Below are 24,867 nucleotides of genomic sequence, written 5' to 3'. Positions count from 1 at the left end.
CTTCAGAAATAACCAGAGAAGCCTCTTGAGTGCTGCAGGGCAGTGTTAGCATTTGCTTTGCAGCCAGAATGGACAGGGAAAATTAAACTCTTATACAGTGTGATCCACATGGTTGGACGCTTAACAACACCACAGAGACTGGGTTGCAAAGCCAGCCAGGATCCATGTCAACGGGAGAATGTGAGAGAAATGCAGAGAAACTTCAGAAATAACCAGAGAAGCCTCTTGAGTGCTGCAGGGCAGTGTTAGCATTTGCTTTGCAGCCAGAATGGACAGGGAAAATTAAACTCTTATACAGTGTGATCCACATGGTTGGACGTGCACAGAGGGTTGTCCCTGTCAAGTGGCAGATCCACCCTCTGGTGCCACTCAGCACCCACATGACACAGCCTCCAGCCTCAATGGCTGGCACACGCAAGCAAGTCATGAAGAGGCATAAAATATTTGCAAAACATTTCCCTGTGACAATAAATTCAACGTCAGCTCATTACCATGGACTGGCTTACTCCAGATGCAGCTCCTGGTGTCTTGTTTCAGATTGAGATCGCATTAAAATGGTCGGGGGTTGGCTGATGGAAAAAGGGGGGCTCCCATCAAAAGATCATTATATCTGCCTGACTCTGCCTGAATACAAGCACAGATCGTCCACTGGGAATATTATGTCCTTGTAGCTGTTCTTCCCAGGGAGGGAACAGGATCTGCTTAGAGCAAATAGAAGCCATTACAATCAGGATAAATTAGTAATGGTGAGTGGGAGAGAGAGAGGAGGGAAGGAAAAGTGGTTATTGTGATTTTTTTTCTTGCTACAGAGTGGGTGTCTGAGCTACTTGCGTTGCCAGAAAACAGCTCCCTGGCTTCCCTCCTGAGTCCAGAGCTCAGACTGCTTGCTTACAGCTCAAGAGCTACTTTGGGTTGTTAACAGCTAGCAGGATGGCATTACGGGTTGTTAGATGCATGAAATCTGATTTCTGTTCCTACTGGTAGCATCTCAAGTTTAGCAGCAGCACAGGCAGGTCTGTAGAGAAAAGGCAAAGTATACTTGCAGCTGCTCTGTTCAGCACCACTAAACATGTGCCTCTTTATCAGAAGCTGCAATGCCTGTTGAGGATTACTTGTGGGGGGTCTTTAGAGTGCTGCAGGGGGTAGGACTGTGGCTCTCTGTTGTTGTAGATTTTCCATTTTGTAACAAACAGGATGCAAAGCAATTCACTAAACCCTGACTGCAGTCCAGGAAAAAAAAGGAAAAGTGACCTGCAGAAATGTCTTCATGCTCAGGACTCCTTCCTTTCCTCCTAAAATCACCTATTAAAACAGAGCTGGCTTAGCTAGTTTGGGTCTACAACAGAGGCTGAACTGTCATAGCCCAGAGACAAGTTCAACCATAATATGATTTTACAGAATTTAAAAAAGCAAATATCTGACTGCTCAAGCAAGCACCAATTCCAAGTCACTTCCAGGGCAATGCCTGTGCCACCACCAGCCCCTTTTCCATCAGGAATGCTAACCGGAGCCCTCTGGCACAAACCTGATGTGACTAGCAAACGTGGCAAGCTCAGACCCTGCTCCTGTTTGTGTTTTTCCACTCCTTCTAGGATGCTGCTGCCTGCTGACAGCTTCACCCTTCATTCAGAGCTTACTATCTGATATGAGGCATTTAAGCTGAGTGAATGGGAAATTAATGCAAACCAAAAAGGAGCATGGTCTCAGGCTGCCAGACCCCTGTAGAGCTCCTGGAAGAGACATTTCCAGCTCTCCATCATGCCCATCCCTCTCTCAGAAGAAAGGGATCTCATACAAGCCATTAATAGAAATTTCTCCATGGGCCTTCTGGAGACCAACCCTCAGTTTTTGCATCCTGCAACCAACGAACATGTCCAGAAGTGTGTGTGAAGGTGGCAAACACCCCAAAACTGGGAATGGCCACTCTGGGGTTGTCCACTGTCACTCAAAGCTCATTGCTCCAGATCAGCCATCTCCTGCTCACAACAGGCAGGAGCTGGTACTGCTCGCTTGGAGTCCTCCTGGGGCCCCACCAACTTCACCCTGGGAGAGCTGTTCCTTGTGGCACAGTCACCAGTACAAGGAGCTTCCCAAAAAGTACAGCCCCTGGAAAGAAGTGACTGCTCCTGGTTGACCCCATGGAAAGGGACTTCTGTTTCAAGGGCTCTCCAGAGGTCAATAGGATCCGATGCTGCTGGGAGCAGCATGACCCCAGTAACACATACCTTACACATCTTGGCAAATGTTGCTCTTGCATGGAGCTTTACAGTGAGCTTCCCAGTGGCTTCCAACAACCTTTGTGACAGTGCTCAGACAGACATCTCCTGGGCATCCTTTGTAACGCCTGAGGGGTGCAAAGTAAGCAGATGGAAAAGGATTAAGCCATGAAAAATACTGAAGTACAAACCAGCCAACTAAAACAAGTAATCAAACCTGGTGCTGAATATGCTCACGCTTAGTTATCGGGATCAGAAATGTATTTATTCAGTTTTTGAGACACTAGTCTATTCAATACACTTTTTGACTTAATTTAACAAGCCTGCAAAATACAGCATTTATTTCAACAGATCACATTATTACATGGGTTTATTTAGCCAGTGTCCTTTTATCTCCAGATCTCCACAGTACTTCAGGTTTATTTTCCTGTCTTGGTGAAGCTAAGCAAATATTTAGTAATGGATAATTAATTCAACCACTTCTTTTCCATCTCCTCTGAGACACTCATTCACTGCAAGTTGTTCAAGATTCAACAATTCTTTCTTTCTCTTCTTTAGCAACCTTCTAAACTATTTTCAATAGTTTTCTGATACCTATAATATGAAGGTCTGAGTGGCCACAGGCCGTAGATTATATTTGCCTGATGGGGCAGAAATACTTTCTAGACTTTTGCTCTCTCTCCTATGATTTTTTATCTTGGAAGGTTTCTGAGAAGTTACATAAATCAGACATAAACTGGAAGGAAGCACATTGACCCTCCCATGCAGAACCCTCATGGAAAGCAGTTGCCAGCTCTACTGTAGATACTGAGGTTTGTATTTGATATTAAAAGGATAGTGCCCGAGGGTCCCAGCCTGTCACCCAGTGTCTTCTGGGCCTGCTCAGTCCCTGGGGTCACTTCTGCATCCAGCAAGAGCTCAGGGACTGCAGTCAGTTCCCACCACAGCACTGGCACCGGCCGCTTCTATTCAGGGAAATGAGAGACATAGACCACATTTACTGGATGCACAAAGTCTTACCTTTTCATGGAGCTTTGCTTAATCCATTCTACAGTGAACTAGCAAATACAGTCAGAAAACTTTCCATCTGTTGGTTGTTTGTTTTTTTTTCCACCAGTCATTACCCAACTCATGTCATCATCAACACATGTCTATGGGCCCAAGTCTGTGTTAGGTGCAGCATTCACAGACAATAAATGCCATCATAAACCACATGCAAACAGGCTGTTATCTTATACCCACAAGCTCCTCTGCTCCTCTACAGGACACTGACAATAAATGTGCCTTAAATCTTTTCCTGATAAAGTGCTTTCTGCCCAGTCAGTGAAACAGACAGAGCGTAGCAAATTTTACTGCCTCAGAATCAGCTGTGTGACAAAAGTGTGTGTGGCTTGGCAGTGTAATCTTTTACTTCGATAAACTATTAAATGCCAAAGAAAGCTTCTTAAGTTAATCAGGGCTTAATTTAAATAAACCAGCCGCCAAAAGATTAATATAAATCCTCAATAGAATCTGAATGCAAAAACAGTCTGTTCACAAAGTCCTGTGCCAGGTTCATAAAGTAACAGTGCTGGGATGAAACTGGCCCACTGACCCCTTTTTTCTTCCCTTACTGGCACCACCAGTGAAAAAAGTGTTAATTTTCTGAAACACCAACACAACTATTTCCAGATCCATTAATGCAAACAGCTGTTTTGGCAACATCATCATGTGCTGGTACTGCATAGGGTGGAGGAGGAAGAAGTGGAGAAGGTAAGTTGACTCCATTTTTGTGATGAAATCAGCTGAACACACCAGGAAGAGACCTGAACCTGTCCAAGACAAAACCTCCAGTGCTACCAACCACTTTCCCAGCCACTGGAGCACCTTGTGGGTAGGGAGGCACTTGGGAGGAGAGCAGCAGTCCTGTGGGTAACTTCACTGCAACAAGCCACCACCCCCAAGAGCAGAGCTCCTTGTAATGGGTATGTTATATCTTATCAAGTATAAATATTCACTTGATATAGTATATCAAGTATAAATATTCATGTTCAGCACCTAAATAAGTAAAGATAATAATATAAAAACTTTCATCTTAGGCTGAATATTGTTATTTTATCCCACAGAGGTAACAAATCACCAAACTTTAGTGAACAAACACTGCCAGGCTGGATTCCATACAAAGTATTTTTGGGCTGACATGTTACATATATCAGGTCCTTCATTAGACAGTCATTGCTTAGTTCTGCTGCTCTGCAGACTCTCCCTTAGTGCTTTCAGTAGTATGACTGGTACATTTCCAAGTATTATCCTTTTCCAACTGCAAAACCACTTTAATTCTACCTTTTTTTTTTCTCCATGAAAGCTTCTGAATATCTTCCAAATGTCTCCATTTAATGGAAGTCTTACTTTAAGTGCCTATTTTTCCATTAATTTATTTACAACTGTCTTTGCTAAGCTGAAAATTCACACTAAGATTGAGTTAAATAAAACAAGTCCATTAAAGAATACCAAAATACTCAGAGCCAAAATCTAGGGTAGGATAGTTATAAAAAATATTTCTTCATGACATTTCACTTGCCTTTGGGCAAAAATGATTCATTTTGACACGACAACATTTAACACCTCTTTTGCTTGTTTTTTTTTTTTTTTTTTTTAGTCAGACCATGATAAAAATAGGTACAAGGAGACCATTTGATGACTAAAGAAAAACATTCTATTTAATCACAATATGTACATCCAAAATAGAACTTACAAAGCTGCAATTCAAAATGTATTCACAATGCCACTCTGACATGGTCAATGTGCCAGATGCAAAGTTTTTGCAAGCTACTGGCAAAAAGGAAATTCCAGCCACAGACAAGTCACTGACAGGCATCAGGTGAAAGGAAGACTAGAAGGGCAGCAGGGGATGCAGAGGCAGAAGACACTCCAGGCAGCCATAGCTCTGCAGTTCCCCCTCACATTTACTCACTCTCTACTTACCTGTCCCACCAGTTCCAGCGTGGTTTTGACCATTCTCTCCTGGCCCATGGTGCCAGGCTAACATGAGACTCTTTCCTACATCATTATTTCATACTGAAATGTTTTGCACACAAGGCATTGCAAAGGTGCAATTAAGCCCATTAGCAATGTAACCATATTTTGCATTTGGGCAAGTACTTTAGGTTATATTGCACTCAAACTGTCCTTTCACAGAGAAACTTGCCTGAGGAAGCCTGTGGGAAAGCTAGGGAAACAGCCCCTGGCTGCAAAATCCCACTAGCTGTAGGACCATCACTGCACTCTTTCAGATTAAAGCAGAAAGAAATTAATACATTGAATTCCTCATTGTCATCCTCTGCAGGTTGCTTCATTTTCTGCTTCAAATAGTCCTCTCTTTCTTTAGATACACCTTGGAACTCAATTTTCCTCACGTTAGAGATGTGTTATCACCAGCCACAAAGGCAGAGCTCCCATTCTCAAACTGTGTTGCTGGTAGCTTGGAGCAATTGTACATCAAGTACAAAGTGTACCACTCTCAGGGGAGTATGAACAATACCATGCTGCTGCTTTAGTACAACTACATCTCTGCATGGAAAAAAATGGCACAAGAAACAGTAAAAAAATAAAAGTATCCATATCTCCTTTTCCTTCTGCAAATGTTCCCAGAGCTTAATGGAATTCAAATATACTGAATATAAATGATTAAATAAAAAAAAAGCAAATTAAGTTTCTTCTTGTTCAAAATCAAGTATAGCCTCAGTTTGGCATCTTCCATGTCCTCTGTCAGTGAATTAGTACTTAACATTAACATCTCCAAGGTGTTGTCCATCAATTGCCTTATTAACCTGACACTTGCAGCCCTGTGGATGGCCTCTATCTCCTCGGTGCAGGACACTTCCTAACTCTAACGATCACATCCAGCATTTCTATGGCACAAACCATAGGTTATTTCAGTTTTTTCCTCCCTGCCAGTGAGCGCAGTGGCAGCAATCCCTCAATCCATTCATTGGCAGCCAACATCATCTCCTGCCAAAAGGCCACCTCCTCTTGGGTGGAGTCCATCCAGTCCACAGAGATGCCATAGCTCAAACCTGAAAAGAATGAGAAAGCTACAAGTTGGGAGCTACACAAAGAGTTTCCACTCCATGCAAAAGTATTCAATGAGATGTAACTGTTGCAGGCAGTGTCTTAACATGAAAGGTGCTGACGTCCCCTCAGCAAGCTGCACCCTCAACAACTTCTGTTCTGCCAATGACCTTCATTTTACACCAGAGTTCAGAATGAAGTCACTGCAAGAACCCAAAACATAACCTGCCAACAAAAAATAGTATTGGGCTCAAGCCCTTTCTGTGTCTTTTTGAATGGTAAAGAAAGTCTTAAAGGTTTGGTTTTCCCCTTAAAAGATTTTCATGTGAACAGGGTGGAGTATTCATCAAGATTCTCTTGCTTCATTTGTACAAGAATCAAACACACCATAGTGGAAATGTGTGTCCATCAATTCCAAGCCAATTATTCAACCAAATTTTCATATGGCAATTACTTGTCAACGAGATAAAGGTCTACATTTAGATCACAGCTAATCTTGGGTTTGGTACTTTTATATCCTGCTTATGGGCTTATTTTTGTTGCCCCTTCCCACAGGATAGTTCACAACCCTCCTGGTGACATTAGGGATTGAAAACAGAGAACCCGCAAGCAAATCCAATAACCCACAGGTGCATCTGCAAGGCAGAACTCCCAGCTACCATATGAGCCTTTTCCCAATACACTCAAGGAACAGTTATCCTTGACTGCAACATTCTGAAATCTTCGGTCTCTCAGAGAGCACTTCAAGGCTGGACAGTCACCAGGTGGTGCTGTCCTGCATGGCATTCCAGTTCATCTCTGAGCACTCTTCCCTGGGAGAAGCACCAATATAATGTTGACATGTCATCCAGCCTGTTTTCCTGTAACAGCAGGAAAACTCTGTGATGGACCCAAGGAGGTTCTTGGGTGTTGCCAGACCTCAGAGCTGATGTTGGCAGAAAACATGGGAACAGAGGGTTGCTATCATGGCACCAGGACCCCCCCATCCAAGACACAGTGCAGGTACCAAGACTCTCACCAGTTACAGAGACTCCTCATCCCTGATTTCTCTCCAACAGAAAAATGCTCTACAACTTCCCATTTTATGTTGTGGCTCAGCACTATGGGAACAGTATTCAGTTAACATAAAGAAAAACACTTACCTGTCCCAAGGCCCAGCCTGATTCCTCCAAGGAAGTGGTTGGTGAGCTTTTCATGGTCCCACACAGTCAGTTCAACACAAGCATCCTTTAGATCCTCTGTATGAAAGCCATCATACACAATAGTGTGATTGAAAACAGGGTTTGTGTCTCTCTTTATGACTCGGGTCTTCTGGTAACTCTTCTTACTGGTGTCTGGAAGCACATAGCTTTGAGAGGAGAAAAAAACACAGCATGAAGTATTATCACCTAAAATTTGGATTGTTCCTACAAAGCTCCTTGATCTAAACAAAGTCTCGGTTCTGAAGAGAGGATGAAATAGGTCTTAGCTTAAGAAATCTCTGTAAATTTAACAAGAAATGTTCGTAATTCCTATATGAAACTCCTTTTTGCCAGGAAAACCCATTTTAAAAGTAAACATTTTCAGAAAGGAAAATTTTACTTGCTTAAAATTTCCTGCTTTGGGAAAATCTTTTCTGCAAACTGACATTTTACATTAAAAATGGACATTACTTTCACATATTTCTGTTTTCATGAATTTTCATAACTTACATGCCCAAGAGGGCATTTCAAAATGATCAGTTAGGCTTCTTGAGCACCACACCTTTATGCAGGAGAATTCTGTAAGGATTTGAAATATAGAGAACACATGGTGACCACTTCAAAGCACTGAAAACATCTTAAAATCCCCTTAAAAGATTTTTTATTTTCTGGAATACTTGCAGCATCTTCTCCCATATAACACACAGAACTGATGTTGCAGGCTGCACAAAACATGTACATACTAAGAAGATTAAAGCAGCCTACAACTGTCTGGATGTCAGTTCTGAGGAGTCCCTAAGAAATTCCCAAACTTTGCATGCAAGTTTGTTTCAAGGCAAAATTCACATCTCATGGACACAGTGGGCTGTGGTGCAGGGGTCACAGGTCATGGGATCAGAAGTCTGTCACTCAGATGTTACTGAGCCAAATCACTGAGTGAGCCACAGACAGTGATTGACCAAGTGCTTTATCACAGCAAGGATTTTCTTAATTTGGCCACAAGTCAATAACCAGGACAATTCTCTCCTACATAGCCCAGTGCAACATGAAGTCTTTATGTAGTACAGAGGCAGAGCTAGGTGAGCCTGAGAACAGAGAGGCAAACACACTGCTTTGTGCAGGCACAGACCCAGGAGCAAAGCCAATACCTTGCTCATGCACATACCATTTCACGAAGGAGTCGACTCCAGAAGGACGCAACTGCAGCAGGTCCTTGACGTCTTTGACCCAGATGTGAACTTCACCAGAGGGAGGATTCTTTGGACCTGCCATTCAGGAGAAGAGCAAAATTGTCATGCTAGTCCTTGCAATAGCTCACAGAATGACAGGCTTGCTCTCCAGGGACCTGAGGGAGCCATATGACTCCTCCGTGTACTCACTCCCTCACAAGCTCTGCACCCTCTCTCTGCATGCCACAGCACTACTGCCAGCCCTGTCACACCTACAGCTGCAGAGGCTCCTGACACAATGTGCTGGTGCTGCTTTCAAACAGGAAAGGAGAAGGAACTGCTGAGCCAACCCAGCCTTGTGCCTGCCCCACTGTAACAGGGGTTGTGTGTTGCTGCTATCATCACAGCACCTACAGTGCCCACAGTGCTTATAACAGCTGATGAGTTTGAGGTTGTTGAGCCCTTCCTCTCTCTGCAGCACATTCCCAGTAAATCCAGATGTGAAATTCAGATATGGGCTGCAGGCAGTGCTATCAAGCACTGCTGGTTGTGCCTTTGTGCTGATCTCTTAAAATCTTGCTCTGAGACTCCTCTTTAACCAGCCCTTAAACAGATGAGCATTGCAAGCTGCATGTCTACATATAGGCAATACTTAATACATGAACCACATTTTACCTAGGCTTCCAGGGGGGACATACTTAATAGACAAACTCATCACTCCTCGATGATCCACACCATTAACAGCAGAAAGGCTCTGAAATAGAAAGAGTCACAACTGACTAAATGAAGAATTGTGTAAACACAGCAAGGCAAACAGCTTTTGAGTTCAGTGGAGGGGCACAAATGGACAAACTCTGATTTTCAACAGCTAGAGCAGCCTGTTCTCAGGGCAGCTCCTTTCTTTGTGGCTTTGTTCTCAAACTCAGACCCTCAGAACCAAAAGCCTGACAATTCAGAGCAAGGCTGCCCTTCCAGACATGTCCAGCTGGGTATAATTAAGCATCTTGGTTCTGAAAGACAAATGTTCTTTATTTGCTGAAAAGGGATCTCAAATCAGACCTGTGAACCCAGAAGCATGCAGGAAGCCGTACAGGATTTACAGTGGCACCTGAATATTTACCTCTCAAGACATGTTCAGCTGCTTCACCCAGTACTCTGCTGTCTATATTTGAGGGATGGTCTTTATGTGAGTAGAAAGAACAGCAAAGCCAAGTCAGAGTTTCTCTGATTAGTGTCAGGTTGCATTTATGAAAGTGTCCCTACAGATCAGTCACCAAATAAGACCCAAGACGTCCATTGTTCAGAGCACTCAATACTGCACTAATGTGTCCAGGGGTTGTGGGTGGTCTACTGCACTTCCCTAGGTACAGTTCAGGTTCTTCTGCTCCACCACACCCAAATACCTCAGAGGAGTCAGGAAGGACTTCTGCCACCCCTGAAGGCTTCAGGGTTGGGCTAGGAAGTGGGACTGCAGCTGGGACACACTTACCCGGGGCTTCAGGGCGTACCAGTTGAGCTTCCTGTTGCTCCAGTCCCAGCTGGCCAAGTCTATTTCGATCTCTCCCAAGAAACTGTTACGTCCCAGTGGATCATTATGCCAAACAGAGAGATTTAATTTTTGGATCAGCAATACCATTTTCTCTATTTTATACTAGAGGAAGAAAGAGAAGTCAGGTTGTTAAAATTTTTCTTCTGTTCCTTTCATAACCAGAAATAAACCACTCAAAAGCTTGAATAAGCTCTAAGACATTCAAACCCACCCCACACATGCACTGCTAATGGAGTGGCCTCACTCTGAACATCTTTTTTTGCTCTGCAGCAATGATACTACCCTGACAAAGCTTTTCTGCTGAGCACAGGGAAACCTGGTGCTCCATTCATCACAGGGGAAAAACCAATATTCTTTCAAGAATTATTAACACAGGCCTGGGCATTGTTAAATAATCCTCTGCACTTTGATGAGCAAGATCACATAATGCAGACCTTTCTTACCAGTCCCATGCCTCGTGATTTCATGCTGGGGAAGGGGAGAAAGAACACCCAGTGCTCTGGCTGAAGGCAGAACAGACTGCAGGTCCTTGTCTCATCCAAAGATCACCGCATGGTTTTGACAGACAAATCTTTGTGCCACAGAGCAGAGAAACTTTTAACATCCCAGGCCTTACAAACCCAAGCAGTGCAGTTTTGCTGGGAGGCAGGTGAAGAAGCCTGGCCAAGAAGGCAGGATCTTTCCAGATCTGACCTGGTAGAGGTGTCTGCTACAACACAGGATTTCAGAGCATGTATTTGTTCTCACCCGTAACACCTCATTGTAAATGGGATTCACTGTCCTCTTCTTCACTGAAGTTTTCCTCTTACCCATCCTAGCTTTGTCTGGGAGCAGGTAAGTTTTAACATACCTAGGGAAGAAAACAAGGTGGACATTGTTCCACATTGCCAAGTTTTCTAATAAGCAGGCAACACTTGTGAATGATGACATGCAAACAAAAGACTTGGAATTGACTCTTCAAGGGAAAAACTAATTAAGAGAAATGCTAGGATATTAACTTGGCTTGCATGTGAAGCTATAAATCTCCCTGGGGATGGATGGATGCCACCAATATTCAGAAGAGGCAGCCGTCTAAGCAATATGGGAATCCAGCAAGGCCATATATCCATTTTGGGAAAGGACTGTAACTATAGCATCTCTGTGCATTCAAAATCAGGGTGAAATTAGAGAGCAGGAAAGAGGTGACATGTCTTTAAGTCTCTCTCTCAGGGTTCAAATCCAAAGCTTCTTTTCATCGTCTTTCAAACTAGAGATCACTAACCACTACAACTTCCACTGTGTCCCTAAGAGCACTTCTCTATGGACTTCCTGTTCATACAGACACGTGTCTGCAGCACCAGAGTTACTACTAAGTGCATTCACTGTGGAGAGATCAAGGTTCACATGGATGCAGAGAGAACATATCCCAGTGATAACAGGAACTGTCTTTGTAGGGATCAAAGCTTTCTCCATCTTTTCTAATTTAAGTCTGGCAACAATTTTACTGATGCCAGTGGCTCCAGAACCATCAGCTAGTCCCAGCAGTAAGTATGCACCAGAAGTCTGAAGGAAGGAAGAAACCGTGACGTTTAAAGAAAAAAAATCCTTCAGAACACATAATTCAGCAATGTAGAAGTCATAAGGCACCAAAATGTCACTCACGGGTCAGATCTCCCTTTCTTCTCATCCACTACAGCCAAATCCTTGCACTGGGACACATGGACCTGGAACTCCCGGTTCTTCTCATCATAGTCTAGAGCAAACTCCACTGTCCCTTGGGCATCCACACTCCCAAAATCGCCGCTGTAGACACTGAGCACACTGCCACTCACCTGCCAGGCGGAAGAGCAATGTCAGTGCCACTGAAATAGGCACAGTCCTGACTTGGTTCTGGACAGAGACAATAGTCTGAGAAGTGCATTCCCAAAGAAATAATCTGCCACTTCTGTCTTTGTGCAGTTATGGTGTCCTTGACATAGAAATGGCTTCACTGCTGCAGCTGTGCTCAAACAAGCAAGGGTTGGGGAACCCAAATAAAGGTCTCACAAGGATATGCTATCCTAGACCAGGATTTAGCATCACTATTCCCCAGAATGCTCAAGAAATACAGAAGCTTTTTCACTCCTAAATCCCAAAACTTTGGGAAACAGAATTAAGTATTACTGAGAGCACCACAGTAGTCTCTTCTCTATGCTTACAGTACAAACAACTGCTATCCCGACTCAGCCTCATCGCTAAGAAAGAAATATATTGAGAGAACTTGAGTTATCTGTACATGAACTTATTAATTCAGGTAGATATAGTCACACAATTGTCAATCAATTTTTAAAATAAGCTAGTTAGAACCCTATCAGACTAGCATTGTAGAAAAAACTATTACTACCCTGTTGCTAGCTCACAATGTGCATGGATCAGTACCAAATAGACACAACTCCTGTCCTGAAGAGCCACTGCCCCACCAGTGCCTGTGTGCATCTACTTGCCACAAATGCACAGGAACATGAGGTTTCTACAGGTATAAATCAGGAGCTAGGCACTCAAGAGTCACTTGCTTTCACCAAGAACAAACAGATTTGCCCCTACAACTTGGGCTTCTTTTTTTCAAGGCTTTGTCTTTCACTGGTGGAAAGTGATGAAGCACAAAGCACAGCTCCAGAAAGATGAGAGAATTTTCTATTGCACCAATCACTCATGATTCCTGACAGGATATCATAAAAGCTAATGCTGTTTACAAAGTAAATCATTAACCCTCTTGGCACTTTTCTGTGGTACAGTCATGAGCATTTATCAAAAACTTTCCTGTTCTTCTCTGTCTTACCCTACTTTCTTTGGTTCTGAATTCTATTATAACCTACAATAACCTGCTAAACATCTCCTCTCAAGTCCTAGGAGCTGCATTTACCATCCCATCAGGATCCTCACCCCAGCAGAGAATCCTGAACGAGATTTTCAAGAACATCTGTATGACCTGAACACAAAAGGCTCATTTACAGCTCCCAGACACTCCAAACTAGGAGGAGGACTCATATGCCTCAAAGCTCAAAAGGGTTTTAAACATATTTATCTCCATCCATGACCTCTCCCTACCAGCTTTGCTTCACATATATTCTTTAAATCTCAAATATACACCTTGGAGATACCTGTAACAGTAACACAGCAAATTCAAGCACTTTTAAGCAGCTCCTTCACCAAACACTGTCTTTAAGGAATCTTTTAAAAATGCTCAACTAAACACACTCAGCTCTTCTCAGCTTTCCTTAGAAGCTGAAGCTCTAAATCGCACTTTTGCTGTCCGAGTTTCCTTGTATCTGCTGATAAAGGATGAGCTTGCAGAGGGCTCCCATCTGCAGTCCTGGACCACAAACATATCACTTAATAGCCATGTGCCTAATTTTCCCACCTAGGAAAAGCCCCCCTGGTCTTCTGCACTGCCAGACTTCAGAGCATCCGTGCCTCGGAGCAGGGCTATCGCTTACGGAGAGTTCCACTAGCAATGACTCAGTGGGTTTCTATTTTGAGATGGTACCTGGATTCACTCCTTTAACCCAAGTCAGTCATTAACCATCACTGTCCTTTTAACAATGCACCGTGCAGAAACCAACAGGATACTCCGGAGGCCACATCATCAGTATCAGTCTAACTGCAGTGTCACTGCCTCCGACTGAGAAACCCTGTCCGGAGAGACGTTGGCGTTCAGTACCTACCGAGGAGACAGAAGCCATGTCGGACGAGTGGCTGCCAATGCTGGGCGTCTTTTTGTGCTTGGTAAACTGGAAGCTGATTTCCGAAGCCGTGTCTGATTCAGTCTGCTCAGAAAATAACAAGCATCTTTAAGCTCTGCCCTATGAGCACTTTGCGACACTACAGAGAAAAACCAATTGCTCAGCAGAGTCCCGTTAAGCGGCGATCAGGTTAGGAGAGCGGAGGAGAGCGCAGGGAGCCTCCCCAGGGGCATTCCCTCCAACAGCAGTGAACGTCATCACTAACTGCCTCCAAACAGAGCTGCATGCCTCGCCTGGGCTCTGGGAAAGGGCACAGAACAGCTTGGTTTGAGACAGAGGGAAACACTTAAACTCCTCCAGGATGGAACAGCTGCTCTGGGTTATCGGAGGCTTTTTTCTTAAAGTTTTTCCTCATTTATTTATGACATAACCAAGGCAAGCTCTAAAGCAAGTACTGCTGGTGTCCAGGAGAAACATACTCATGAAACTGACTTCCATTCAGGGGATGTCATGAACACTATTCCAGCCATTCCTGGTGTCTAGCCTACCTCAGACAACAGGAGAGGAGAGGATCTGCTCAGCTCTTTGACTCTTTCAGGTTCAAGAAACTGATGCGGTATCAAATGAGGTTTATTGTATGCTGTAGGTACAAACAAAAACAGCATAAGGATATCTTGTCAGAGTCGGGAAAATATAAGAAGTTTTTGTTTAAGGGCACAAGGAAGGAGGAAAAGCTTGTGGGATTAACTAGAGTATCATCCACTTGCCCTGTCTCTGTCACCTGTCATTGCAGCTGACCCCCCCCAAGACAGAAACTGCTAACTAACACCTTAAAGCTTTTTTTTCATGTGTTTCCGTTCAATGTGTGGGAATGTGCAAACTCCCTCTAGTGGCTCATTTAATTCTCTTATTAGCCCACAGACGTGGAACTTACTCATGCAGATTTAATTTACGCTAAAACAACACAAATCCACCTCCTTGTCAAAGAAACCAAACACATTCACATTTTTATCTCATATCACACTGCCCTGTACATAAGAGCTGTAAAATATTTACAGCTACAATTTCAGCATTGCATCCACCTCTCATACTCTGCTAGACAAAGAAGTGGACAATAGCCAGATTATCTGAAACAAAAAAATCAGAAAGCTTCCTATCATCTTAGAAAGATGATTACTGGACTGCTTAAATGTCTGAATAAAACATCTTCTTTCTATTTTTATCTTCTCTCAATAACTTCCTTGAAGATGACTATGACCATCCCAGAAGGATGTTTTGTGAAGATATATGTGCATAAACATACATGCCCATATACACACTGGTTTACCATGTTAGCCATGATGATACATTCTTCAGTGCTCAAAATGCCCAAAAGCTACTTGATTTACCATTCATGAGCAAATAATTGTATCTAGCCCTCTCCACAGGCTACTTGCCATCCTGCAAAGAAGGGATTGTAAATCTGTAGAGTAGAGTTTCTGGGGATGAGGTTTGGAGCTCTAAATAAGAGGCTGAAATCTTGGTTGTCTGTGTGAAGACCATGTCACTGAACAGCAATCCATGTGGGACCTGGAGCTTGGAGCCACTGTGCCTTGTGACATGTTGCTGCACCATATGATGGGGCAGACACTTGGCACAAGGCTACCAGGTGGGGTGAGCACAGTCACAGGGTGATGCAGTATGACCTGTCTGCAGCTGCCTCTGACAGAGCCCAAAGGGGACTGTCCTCCCCTCCCATAACAAGGGGTTGTGCTTAAATGGGCTTGATCAAAGCCTCTAAGCATCTTTACCTTTCCTCAGGCATTGCCTTCCCAGCCTTCTCACCTCAGTCCTGGCAGCCTTGGCCTCACCACTTTCCTTTTAGGCAAGCTCTTAGCTGTCCTTTCAGGCTTGCCAGTTTTGACCCTTTGGGGACTGTCACTGGCTTTCTTGGGCACAGAGGCTGCTACTGCTTTCCCTCAGGCCCCTTCAGTGGCTGCAGCTTTCTTGGGTTTCTTGATGGCACAGACAGGTTTCTTGGCCACAGGCTTCTTCAGGTCAGCTGCTGCTTTCTTGGTTGCCTTCTCCTTAGCTTCTCGTGGTTTCTCAGGGAGAGTCTGTCACCATAAAGCATGTCCCAGCTGCTAGCTGGGGACATGAGTCCATCAAACGGGCTCTGCTCTGTGTGAGGTGAGAGACCCAGGCTGGGCACTGCAAGCCCAGTGAGGGTGTGACAGGAGTCTGTGGCATAACTAGCACACTGGACATGAGGTCTGGCCCCTCTGATCGATCCAGTGCACAAGCTACCAGGCAGCTCCCACAGCACTCAGTGGGGGAAGAGGAGGGACGAGTACAAACTCCTTGCCAATCCTTTGAAGCACTTGTGTTTTTGCTGAAGACACTGAGTAACATACCATCAATCTAGCTGCAATTTCCTGGCTCTGAATTTAATTTTAGGCACTATAAACTCTCTAATTTGATGATGAAACAATATGTCATTTTCCTTGCCTGGTACATGCACAGAAGCATGGTGATGAAAAACTGGCATAATATATTACCTTCATCAAATGTAAACCAAAAAGAAGAAAGAAAGATGTTACTCACTCTCTGTGGTTGTGTAAATGTTCACCATGCTCTTTGCAAGATTAATGCTATTTGCTCGGGCCAATGCCTGAGCAGCAGGAGAATGATCTCCATCTTCCTCTGGAATACATGAAAAGCCAAATCAACATGGTAAATAAATAAACATGAATGGGCAGTGTGTCAACAAGCACATGTGTGTGTGTGTGTGTGTGTGTGTGTGTACACACCTCTCCTGGCTTGTTCACTCTGTTTAGAGCACTGGAGTTATATTACACAGAACTACTTTCAAATCATCCATGTGCTTTGATGTCTCTCCCCAAGAAAAGCTTTTTACATTATGTCAGGAAATGTAAATATTGGATTTACATCTTTGTCCCTAAGACAGACCAGCCCTTGTGAAGAGCTTCCAGTGAAACACAGCCATCTTCTAATATCATCCTGAAATGAATGCAATAATAAGGCAAAAAGCCCTGAGAATATTAGAATGATCTGGTGTATAAATGGTTGGACTCAGTGATATTAGATGTCTTTTCCAACCCAAAATATTTTGATTCTATAAAGAAAACGTTTGCATTGACCTAAAGCACAACTCAGGATTTTCATAGGAATGTTATATGAGGTGGGAAATAAGCCAAGAAATGACACACTTAAAAAATAAAAATCAGATGAGTCTATGGAAAATCCTCTCAAAGAGGTCTTACCCAGCTACATGAGGACAGGAAATTTGGAAAAAGGAGGTAAGATGCTCTCTCTTTCTAGGTCTTTGCTTGGCAGAGAGCAGAGCTGTAGGTAATCACAGCCCACACGTAAAATGAATCGCAATTAACAATACCTTTTGCTCATAGCAACAGTCACTACAGGAGCCCATCAAGCCCAGAGGAAGAGGCTGACAAAGTGGCAATACTATTGACACCATTGTGGTTGAGAACATGGTATCAGAACCCAGAAAGATCAGACTCCTTGTTCAGTCCACTTTGATTACAGTTTAATATCCAAATTCACTTGTGCATTCCAAAAAGACCCAAAATATCATAGAGGCACTGACAGCCAGCAGCTCTATCAAGGTAGTCTAACAGCCAATGTATTTATTACACACTTTACTTCACATTTTATTTCTTCTGTTTGTGTCAGACTTATCTCTACCACCACAAAGAATTCCTCCAGTCCCACATGTGAAGACAGTACAATCTTGCCAGTGAGCGAAATAAAGAGAGATCCTGTGACCTGTTGCAGTTAGCGCTATAGAAATGGAGGGATGTCCCAAGGAGAGGTACTTGCAGGTAAAGCACAAGGGCTGGTAGCAGGAAGCAAGGCAAGGGAACATGGCGTTGTCCCCTTCTGTACTCACACAGGACTACATAAGTCTTGTTTCCAGAGCTGTTTGCTAAACACATTCCACATATGCTAACTCTGCACACATTGCAATATAGGATAAATGGGCAAATGAAGAAAATGTGCAAAATGCAGAAGGGTTAGAGAAGACAACAGGCTTAGGGATGGCTCCCTATTGGGATTTCACAGGGTGCAGTTACAGCCCTCAGTACCTGAGTCAACAGCTGAGCCTGTTCCCTGAACGGCTTCTCTCTCTCCTGCTGGTTCACCAGGTGTTGGCTTGTCTGAAGATGCAGATGTTTTTTCCTCAGGTAGCTCCCCATTTATTTCCATGTTGTCATGAGTGCCTAGATCAGATCTTTCATCTTTCTCATCATCATTTTCACCATCTGTAAGCACAGGCTCGATCAGTATCTGCACCCTGCTCGCCAGAGACCTTCCTGTGGGCTTGCGCTCGTCTGCCACGACGACCAGCTCACCCGTGGGCGTTCCTGGCTCAAACGTGCTGCCAGACACTTCTTCGGTGGGCGACTCGCTTTGCACGGAAGGTCCTCGCACAGGCAATCTGGACTTCTTGGAGCAGTGCTGTGCTGCCTTCTCTTCCTCTGGCAGCAGCAGCTTCCCATTGCTTTCACTCAGCGAGTTATTTCTTGTAGCCTGGCTGCCTTTGCTCTTGGCGTATGTGGATCTAGGAATGATGGGAATCGATCCCTTCCTTGCAGGAGCAACATAGCTTGGTTCTTCCTCGCTAGAAGACAAAGTTATTGTCCTTTTGTATGGGGTTCTTGTTTTGGGGAAGACACCAGGTTTCTCTTCACTGTTCTGGCCTTGCCCAGACTTCACAGAGAGTGAGCGGCTCAGCTTGAGCTGCCTCCCATCTGCCTCCCCCCAGCTCGGGTCTGTCGGCATGCTTCTCGCTGCCACAGAGTCTGCTCCCTTCTCCCAAAAGTTCTTCAAGTTCTTGAAGTGTTCATGGTCAAGGCCAATATCCTCCTCTTTGTTACTCATTGATGAGATCGTATAGTTCACGCTTTGCTTCCCAGCCTGGCTGCTTTCTTCCTCTGTGGTCAGTGGTTTGGGGCTTGCCAGCAGCTCTTTCTTTGCAAGGCTGTCCTCTGCTGGCCCCACTTGATTCACAAACTGCTCAGGTCTGGGGAAGGTTCTGCTTGGTTTCCTTCTAACTGGTATCTTGCTGGGAGGACAAGTTTCTTCAGGTGGAGTTTCTGCCCCCACCATGGTGCCAGTGGCCCCACCAACAGTTTCTCCTCCAGCTGCACTGCTGAGCTGAGGCACAGCATCCTCTGAAAGCTTAGTGGGCAATGGGGATACTCCATGACCTACAACAACAACAAATGCTCACAGCATGTCCCACTGCATCATACAAAATTTCCCTAGAGGGTCTGGGTTGCAGTTTCTCAAAAGGAAGCCGGGGGAATTTTCAGAAACCATCAATGTGTTCCTAATTTTTCACCATATTCAGACTCTAGAAATCTTCTGTCTGAAGAAAACCCTGAAAAAAAATCCACTGAGCACTAACTGTTGCTGTGAGTTGGGGATTTGTTTGCAGTTTCCTTTTCAGTTTGACAGCTTCCCCACTGGATATTTGCTATGCGCCAAAACTACACTATACATTCAAGGCAGGAAAGAGAAGGTAACTTCTCTTGTGGATTAAAGAGCTGTGAGCCAAGTACTCAGTTTAAAATGTGCTGAGAGCTTGGAGAAGCTTCAGTCATCGGATTACTTTTTCCCTTGGTCTCTGCTGCCCTGGGCACAATTCATACAAATGTTGGCAGCCCATTCTTACATGCCAAAGTAAAAAATACTCTTTGTTATTCATTTGTACACACAGAGAACAGCATCTTATCTCTTGGTGTTTGATGTTGAATAACTAAAACACCAATGGCTCAGTGAACAAAAACTTACCTTTCCTAGACAAATCAAAGCTGTTTGTTGCAGCTGTAAATGGATTTGTTCCCGTGTCACTCTCTGAGGAAGAGACATCATGGACACTGGATCTCTGAATGGAAAACAAATCTTATCAGTGTATATATATTGGCACGACTGGAAAAAATTTATTTTATTTGAGCACAGACACCAGGGCAGGCAGCTTGTAGAGCCTCTGCCAGTAGGTATAGACTGTGTGAAGGTTCAAGGAATAACAAAACAAAGTACAGGGGCTGTGCCTATACTACCTTGTGTGACGCAGACAACTGGGCAGGAAGTCTTGGCTTCAGTTTTGGCACAATTTTATGCTCTGCAGTTTCAAGAGCAGGTGTGCTGGATCTGTGGGAGAGGAGAAATGCCTGAACAAGGAGGTCTGTGCTAGTCATGTGCCTGGTAGGGTGACCAGGCAGTCTTCAACATCATCTCAGTTCTGCTAAGCTGCAGAACTTGCTCAGTAAAAACAATGAGTCTCAACTGATAGGTTTATTCAGACTTTCCCCTTCTGGGAAGTGCCAGAGGAGCCCAAGAGCCATGCAAAAGGGAAGTGCATTTCTATGCTATGGCCCAAGAAAGAACAGGCCACACCTTGCTTAGGGGTGAATGAGAAAAACAAAGCAAGCTTTTCAGGACTTAACCAACCCCCAAAAAACCACTGGGGTTGTGCCAGTAAAGCAGGAGCACCTCAGGCTTGTTGCCTCTGGATCCTTCATTATGCAACACCCACTGATCAGCAGCAAGAGTTGTGGAAGTGTTGTCAAGGCCCATATTTAATATTTAACTGGAGCAATTGCCACCTGTGAAGAATGTTCTGCTGACAAAAAAATGCAAATGAGATGGGAGCAACAATACATGAATGTGTGAATATTTTAATGGCTTCTCCATAGCCCACAGATATTGAGTGAGGTCACTGATGTTTGCTGGAGTGCCTTCAGTGTGTGTTTCTGCTCAGTCAGCACAACGTGAAATCCTACCAAGCCTTGATGGAGAGTGCTGAGCACTGGACACAGAGGTTGGCACCAGCAGGAAATGAGCAGTTTCCTCAAACAGTTCATTTTGTTAATGCTGCTCCATGGCAAAAATTAAACAAATACAACCATAATTACTTTGAAAAACTAACCAGCATATCCTGACGCTAGAGACAGCTTCTGTTTTACTGACCCCTTATCAAATCACGCAGGAAAAGACCTTTGTGGGATAAGTACATTAGCACTAGTTATTCGGGGAGGATTGATATTCTGACAATTCCTGGAAGAAGGATTTAAAAAATACCCTATAGAACATATTACTTATACAGTCTTAGAAACTCAGTTAAAGGTCAGCATTTAATGGGTAGCACTCAATTTTCATTAGAACTAAGAGCAGCAGCCAGAGCACTGCACACCAGCAGAAATTACCTTTCCTCTCCTGCACCATCAACGTGCTCAGGGAAGGCAGGACTCAGGACAGCTTTGCTTTCCAGACCTGTCTGGATGTGCTCCTTGACCTCATCTGTAATATAACAGAAACAGCTGAGAAATGACATTTCATTAAACTTGTAATGGTTGGTGTGTTTTGTCTGGGGAAGAAAAAGCTTTCCCTGATGAAAATGAGTCCTGCCAGCACAACCCATGGGGATTTGAGACGAGATGGCTGTCAGGGGTCCTGCCTGCTCTCCCCATGGGTGGGGGCAGCCCCAGGGCAGCACTGTCTGCACTCCTCATGCAGCCAAGGCACTTCCAGACCCCACAGGCCCAAGAGGCCAAAGTGAGCTCAGCTGCCTAACACCTGCATCACTCCAGGAGCTGTTGCATCGCTGGAAACTTTGCAGGACACTGTCATGACTGTCAATAAAGTTAATCCGTTCCAGGATTTAAATTCAGCCATTTCCTGTTTTGACTCAAGTCATCCGATCTTGGCAAACAAAGGAGGAGGCCAATACAGTTAATGAGGAGATCCCTGTTATTTTTACTGGCACGAGGCTCAGCTATGTCTTCTAAGCTCCCAAAGACCCTAAAGGAAAAACAACAGAAGTCAATAACCTTTACAGCCAACTGCCAGGGTATAAAGTTGCATTAGACATTTTGTTGGCAAATGAGCTTTCTTGCTACTGCAAAACCAAAAGGATTAAACTCTCAAACAGTGATGAGAAACTAAGTTTAGCCTGGTCAACAAGATCTGCACATATTTATACACATGCAGCTAGGCCTATTTTAAAGAGCAAATCTACCTGTTACAAGAACTGCCAAATCATTTTAGGATAGATTTCGTTACACAATACAATGGACTAAGAAGCTCAAAGGATTCAGAAGTGACATTAAATACTATAGCCTCACTTGTTATCTGGTTAGGAAACCACACCAGTCCCAAAAGCAGGCAAGTCCTATGGACAAACAAGCTGTGCCATGGGTGTCACACCAATGCTGCCCATGTGGTGCCATCCAGCATCAGCACAGCCAGCCCACAGGTAGCATGGGTATCCAAAGATTCATTCCCCCTTCGCCATGGAGAAAAATGCTGCAGTCTCAACTCTTCCTTCCCACTCAGCACCCAGCCCTGAGGTGCAGGGGACACAGCAGCCACTGCTCGGAGCTGTCTGCATGAGGACTACATGTCTGGCACACGTGAGGTGGCAGCTGGGTGGCCCCGTGGTGGCAGCAGCAGTGGGAAGCTGGGGAGATGCTCCTGCTGGAAGACAAGAGTCTGGTTGTGTAGGAACTAGCCAGTTTTAGAGAGCATGTTTCTGAAAGAGGGACTGTGTTTTGCCCATGTAAATGCACAAAGCAGCACTGAACATTGTTTTGGGACAGAGAAGCTGAGGCATGGCTGGTGGCACGTGCAGGCCACGGCACATGTGGGCACAGGAAGGCAAACTGAGAAGCATTTATTTATACAGTGAGCCACATCCTCCTCTTCTGCCCCACACCTGAAGGAGGGAGTTGCCAGTAGGGAGCTGTACTGAAAGTAGAGGAACCAAAGACAAAACTCCCACATTTTCTCTCTGTCTGTCATGGTTGAAAAGACCTTGATAACCAAAGATGCATTCATTTCTCACCACACTTCCAAAGGCACTGTGTTATATTTGCTCTTCACTGACACTTTCCTCTCAGACAGAGCTCCCTGCTCCTGGCTGGCAGAGGCAGCAGGAGGTGTTCATGTCCACCCATCCAAATCACTGCCCTGTGAAATGGCTCAGGCACTGACAGCTATGTCTGGGTTCTATTGCCACAAACACACAGGTTATTAGTACGTTTTTATAATCCATCAAGACAAGCAAAATGCTTTTGCAAAGTTCAGGAGGAGACAAATAAGAAGCAAATTCCAACAGAAATTAGTAGCGGCCTGACCAGTTTAACTTGTCCATACATACATTTATCTACGTATGTATACAGCCACTTCTGCTCTAACACTTTTGCTGCTTTACTCATCTCTATCACTGTAAACCAAAGATACTCAATGCCTGGGAAAAGCACAACCAACTGTGCATCAGGGCTCACTTGCCTTGGCAGGTGGATAAAATGGTCTCTTGTAGATGATCTTTAGCTCTCAGGTTATACACATAAGTTCAAGGAGAAGTTATCACCAAATTCATCCACCCGTGCTGCTCTACAGGCTGTAGTTTAAATATACGGTATCTATCTGTTTTATGGATTTGTATTACTGCCCATGACTAGTGTTTTCTATTAGAATCAATACCGACTGTGAAAACTCTTAGGGATCCACACAACCCTCCCTTTTGAAGGCTAAAACCCTCCTCCAGAGAAGGTCACTGGGCATTTTCCTGTGCAGGCACAAATCTCTAGCCCTCCTCAGCCCATACCTTGCAAATGGAATGCCAGCAATTATCTCAGTGGGGCATTTCCATGAAGGAATTTTCTCATTTCACTCCCTAACACAGACTTAGAACTAAAGACTTAAATCAGGAGTCATGAACATATTACATAATTTGACTAAACAAACACACACACCTTCATCACCTTGAAAGGCAACAGAAGGTGAACGACTCATCTTTTCAGGGGAAGAAAAAAAGGTGTCAGCATGGCAAGATAAGGCCCTAATCTCATCTACTGCAGACTGAAGGTGAGCTTCATTGACCAAACCACATGTAAAGGGGCCTGATCCTCGTTCCCCAATGGGCCAGGTGCTGCTCTCACCAGTGCCACATTTGCTGACAAGTCACTAAAAGGAGAGCTTGCCCTCATGCCTGAAGGGAGGCAATCTAGATGGCAACCACTGCAGGAGCTGAGCATGCAATAGGCAGCAACAAAGTGAATATATGAGCTACAGAATCTTGATCCTCAACCAGTGCTGTAAAATGGCAGTGGGAAAAGTAAGAGGAAGGAATAAAGCCGCATGTTATACCTGTGCTTTACCAAAATAAGTCTGAGAATAGAAACAGAGAAGAAAAAAGGAAGAAAAAAGTTGAAAAAGGAATAAAGGGCTAAATCTAAACATAATTATTATATTAATTTAATAACATTTGCTTCTTCCTTCTTAGAACAGCATTAGTCAAGTAATGCACATGCAAGGACACAACTGCATTAGTAAGGAGATTATTTTAGATGATGACCTGAAACCACATCTCATATGTGCACATCAGCCCTAAAAAGTTAAATCTAAACCCAACAGTACTTCTTTTTTTTTTTTTTCTTTCCTGAAGTGGACAGCAAGCTAAGGGTGCAAGGTAAAAGGCCAATGAATCATATTGACTGCTAGCCACTAGCTGGGCACCAGGTGACAGAGCCTGACCTGGGCTCTGGCAGAGGCTGACAAAGCCTCATATAAAAGGGGTGTAAGCACAAATGCACATCCTCAAAAAGCAGAACATGCTTTACAGAAATGGCCAGGCAACTCTGCCAAGCTGGAAAAGGTTTTATATGTTTTAGCATTCTGGAGGTATGATAAAATACTAAATTTAATGACATCATGAATCCATAATACCAAGGATAAAAGCAACTTCATATGAAATATGATGGGCCAGGTCTGCATGAGAGACTCCAATGAATCCATGCTAAGTTATGAGAGCTGTCAGGGATAAGTATAAAGCAAAAAGAAAATGAGGCTCTCAGTGAAGTCCCTAGTCAGCATTTAGCTTTGAGAATGTGTCTAAGTAATGTGGAACTTGGAGGGGTATACTAAACCCAGTCAATTAATGTTATAGAGACATCCTGGCCAAGGAGACTCACC

General features: G+C 44.1%; 1 protein-coding gene across 1 annotated transcript in view; it reads right to left on the bottom strand.

Annotated features, from left to right (window-relative positions):
• Window positions 1–6,125: 6,125 nt before the first annotated feature.
• Window positions 6,126–24,867, bottom strand: part of LOC103805124 (synaptotagmin-like protein 2) — a 22,440-nt gene continuing 3,698 nt past the window's right edge. The window contains exons 3-16 of the mRNA XM_009077759.1: window positions 21,099–21,192; window positions 19,953–20,043; window positions 19,684–19,777; window positions 17,973–19,097; window positions 16,450–16,548; window positions 14,415–14,506; window positions 13,849–13,950; window positions 11,807–11,976; window positions 10,913–11,015; window positions 10,106–10,267; window positions 9,292–9,370; window positions 8,613–8,712; window positions 7,409–7,614; window positions 6,126–6,271 (exon numbers count right to left, since the gene is read on the bottom strand). Coding sequence (XP_009076007.1) covers window positions 6,126–6,271; window positions 7,409–7,614; window positions 8,613–8,712; window positions 9,292–9,370; window positions 10,106–10,267; window positions 10,913–11,015; window positions 11,807–11,976; window positions 13,849–13,950; window positions 14,415–14,506; window positions 16,450–16,548; window positions 17,973–19,097; window positions 19,684–19,777; window positions 19,953–20,043; window positions 21,099–21,192 — 2,663 coding nt within the window. The remainder of the gene's footprint in view (window positions 6,272–7,408; window positions 7,615–8,612; window positions 8,713–9,291; window positions 9,371–10,105; window positions 10,268–10,912; window positions 11,016–11,806; window positions 11,977–13,848; window positions 13,951–14,414; window positions 14,507–16,449; window positions 16,549–17,972; window positions 19,098–19,683; window positions 19,778–19,952; window positions 20,044–21,098; window positions 21,193–24,867) is intronic.

The sequence above is a fragment of the Acanthisitta chloris genome, unplaced genomic scaffold (genome assembly GCF_000695815.1).
Source record: "Acanthisitta chloris isolate BGI_N310 unplaced genomic scaffold, ASM69581v1 scaffold42986, whole genome shotgun sequence".
NCBI classification, from domain to species: Eukaryota; Metazoa; Chordata; class Aves; order Passeriformes; family Acanthisittidae; genus Acanthisitta; species Acanthisitta chloris.
Note: the sequence above shows the minus strand (reverse complement) of the source record. Positions and strands in the feature narration are given on the sequence as shown.